At 42.0% G+C, this 2,604-nt stretch overlaps 1 protein-coding gene across 1 annotated transcript in view; it reads left to right on the top strand.

The window, feature by feature from the left end:
- The window catches only part of LGR4 (leucine-rich repeat containing G protein-coupled receptor 4), a gene marked incomplete at its 5' end in the record, with an annotated part of 42,212 nt that overhangs the window by 35,840 nt on the left and 3,768 nt on the right, over positions 1-2,604 (top strand). The window contains 2 exons of the mRNA XM_010139800.1: positions 949-1,070; positions 1,906-1,980. Coding sequence (XP_010138102.1) covers positions 949-1,070; positions 1,906-1,980 — 197 coding nt within the window. The remainder of the gene's footprint in view (positions 1-948; positions 1,071-1,905; positions 1,981-2,604) is intronic.

The raw sequence follows: 2,604 nt of genomic DNA on the forward strand, positions 1-2,604 counted from the left end.
CAGGAGGTGGAGCAGACGGTGACTAACTGCTTTGCATTTTCAAAGGTCTTTCTGCACATGAAGCAGCAGCAGTTAAAAGTTGTTTCCCACACTGTCCAATGGAATAAATGAAGATACTGCTAATTTGTCTAAGGCCAGCAAAGGAATCCATGTGAATTATAGAATCAGGCCACAGCAGTCCAGTGGAAACAGCAGTCCAGTGGAAACAGCAGACGGGTTTTTAGGTTTTGATCTGTGTTTAAGAACTAATGTGTTGTGAATTCCTTTAGACTGAGGTTCCTCCTAAATATTTACAAGAAGAGAATCAGGAACAGCCCTGCAGATAGTCAGTATTGTAGCCTTGACTCAGAAAAATTACCTTCTGGTCTGCTATTATCTCATTGTTTATGTGGGCTTTTAAAAGCTCTGTGTGCAGCTGTACTGCTTCTCTACCAGGATTGATAGTATGGGCCATTTCTGTCAAACACACACAAAAAAATAGCAAAACACCCCGAAGAATCTTATTTTGGTGCCACAAAATGAGTGAAAAGGAAAGATGTAAATTTTTTAACATTATGGTCATCTGGGCATTAACTTTCTTACAAGAGTTATTCTTTAATTAACTTGCTTAATCAGTTTGCAGTTCACTTGGTTCAGCAATACCACACTGATCAAGATTTGGTTTGTAGATGGAGTAGAATGAGTAGTAAAGAGAGCTAAACATCTCCGAATTTTCTTTGTACTCCTTGCAGCAGACAGGAGTTGGATGCATCGCCTATCATTTGCCTCAGTGGAAAAGTTCGTCACAAATGGTTACAGCTGATCCAGTTGAAGTAGTTTTTTACGAGTGACTGTGGCAAAAAGAAGCCTCAGTTTTAGCACTGAAGTCTGCCACTGAAGTATTTTTAATAGATGGTAATCTTAACTGGGGTTCCAGTGGGTAACACTGTTGTTCTGCCTGTATTTCAGGTCACTCTCTGTACCATACGCTTACCAGTGCTGTGCTTTTTGGGGTTGTGATTCTTATTTAAACTCTAATGCTGAAGACTCCAGTCACCAAGATCAAGGTGCCTTGACAGATCGTGAGAAGGGTAAGCGTGTCCTTGTACTGAGCCGGCAGAGTTGTTTTGGGACAGACTAGACTGAATAACACTGTATGTTGTTTTTGAACAAGGAAATGTGGAAAATGTAAATCGTTACAGGGATACCAAAGCAGTTGCTCACAGATCGGCAGTGCTGGGTTCCTTCTAAATGCATGAAATAGATTTATCTGACACTGGTTTTAAACAAGAAACTTAAAGTGCCATTTTTTAAAAAAGTCTAAACTGCCAGTGTTGTTTCTGTCATTTTCTGCTGGAGCAGAAAATGTTTTATGGTTTTATGGCATTTTGAGCTTCCTGTTCAGCAAGGGCTTGTTACAGGGATACCAAAGCAGTTGCTCACAGATCGGCAGTGCTGGGTTCCTTCTAAATGCATGAAATAGATTTATCTGACACTGGTTTTAAACAAGAAACTTAAAGTGCCATTTTTTAAAAAAGTCTAAACTGCCAGTGTTGTTTCTGTCATTTTCTGCTGGAGCAGAAAATGTTTTACGGCATTTTGAGCTTCCTGTTCAGCAAGGGCTTGTCTTTCCACTGTCTACTTCAAGGCCCACAGATCTTCTCCCAGTGATGAAAGATGTTGCTGCTTCATTACGAAGCATTGTGAGTAGCTGGGGCAGGCAATAGTAACTCAGACTGCTGCACTGAGCATTCAGCCTTGCATGGCAGACCAGAACAGCTCCATTTGTCAAAGGCTTGAGCGCTGATGAAGTGATAGGTCTTTGATCTGGCAAAGGACTGCTTCCATCCCAGGCAGCTTTCACTGCATTCATTTTTCTGTTCTGTTCCTACAACTAACCTGTTTTCCGTTTTTACTTGAATACAGCTGATGCAGATGCTCTAAGAAACGAGGAAAATGAGGAACTGGGACAGACTATTATTCACTGTACACCAGCAACAGGTAAACCTTATAAAGTGCTTTAGCCACATCATAACTTCAGGCATGGCGTTATGCAAATAACTGTCTGCAGAATTACATGGTTCATTCCTCGTGGTCATTCTGCACACAGAAGATTAAATTCTGCAGTGCTTGGGTGAAACTTCATTTGATGTCAGTGCTGTTTTGGATAAGCAATCACAAAGATTTGGCTCAGCTTTAGACACAGAACACTATACTATGGGAGAGCTGTGCTAGGGAAAAACCAGAAGTTTGTTTCCGTAAGCAGAACAATCCAGACTGTAATAACTTAGGTTTGGAGCCTGCTGCATTTCATGCACTGCCCCCTAATCCTGCGTTGCTCCTGCCAAAGAGATGTCTGGGAAGCAGACATCTGTTTTGGTGAGAAGTCAGCCTGTGCTTTAAAAGCTTAACTCAAACTGCTGTCATGGGTGGTTTTAACTAAGCTTGGTGCCTTTGCAGGAGGGAGGATGAGGAGCGCTCACGTGATCTGTCTCCAGCCCTGCTATGGCCACATTAACTGACAGCAGAGGCCTGTTACAAGTAGCTGGAGCAGGCAGTAGCATCTTAAAACAGCTACAGATATTCGTGCAATGAATAGTCTTAGTGGTGTACTAGAACCGCGCT

Source organism: Buceros rhinoceros, unplaced genomic scaffold (genome assembly GCF_000710305.1).
Source record: "Buceros rhinoceros silvestris isolate BGI_N320 unplaced genomic scaffold, ASM71030v1 scaffold17067, whole genome shotgun sequence".
Classification (NCBI taxonomy): domain Eukaryota; kingdom Metazoa; phylum Chordata; class Aves; order Bucerotiformes; family Bucerotidae; genus Buceros; species Buceros rhinoceros.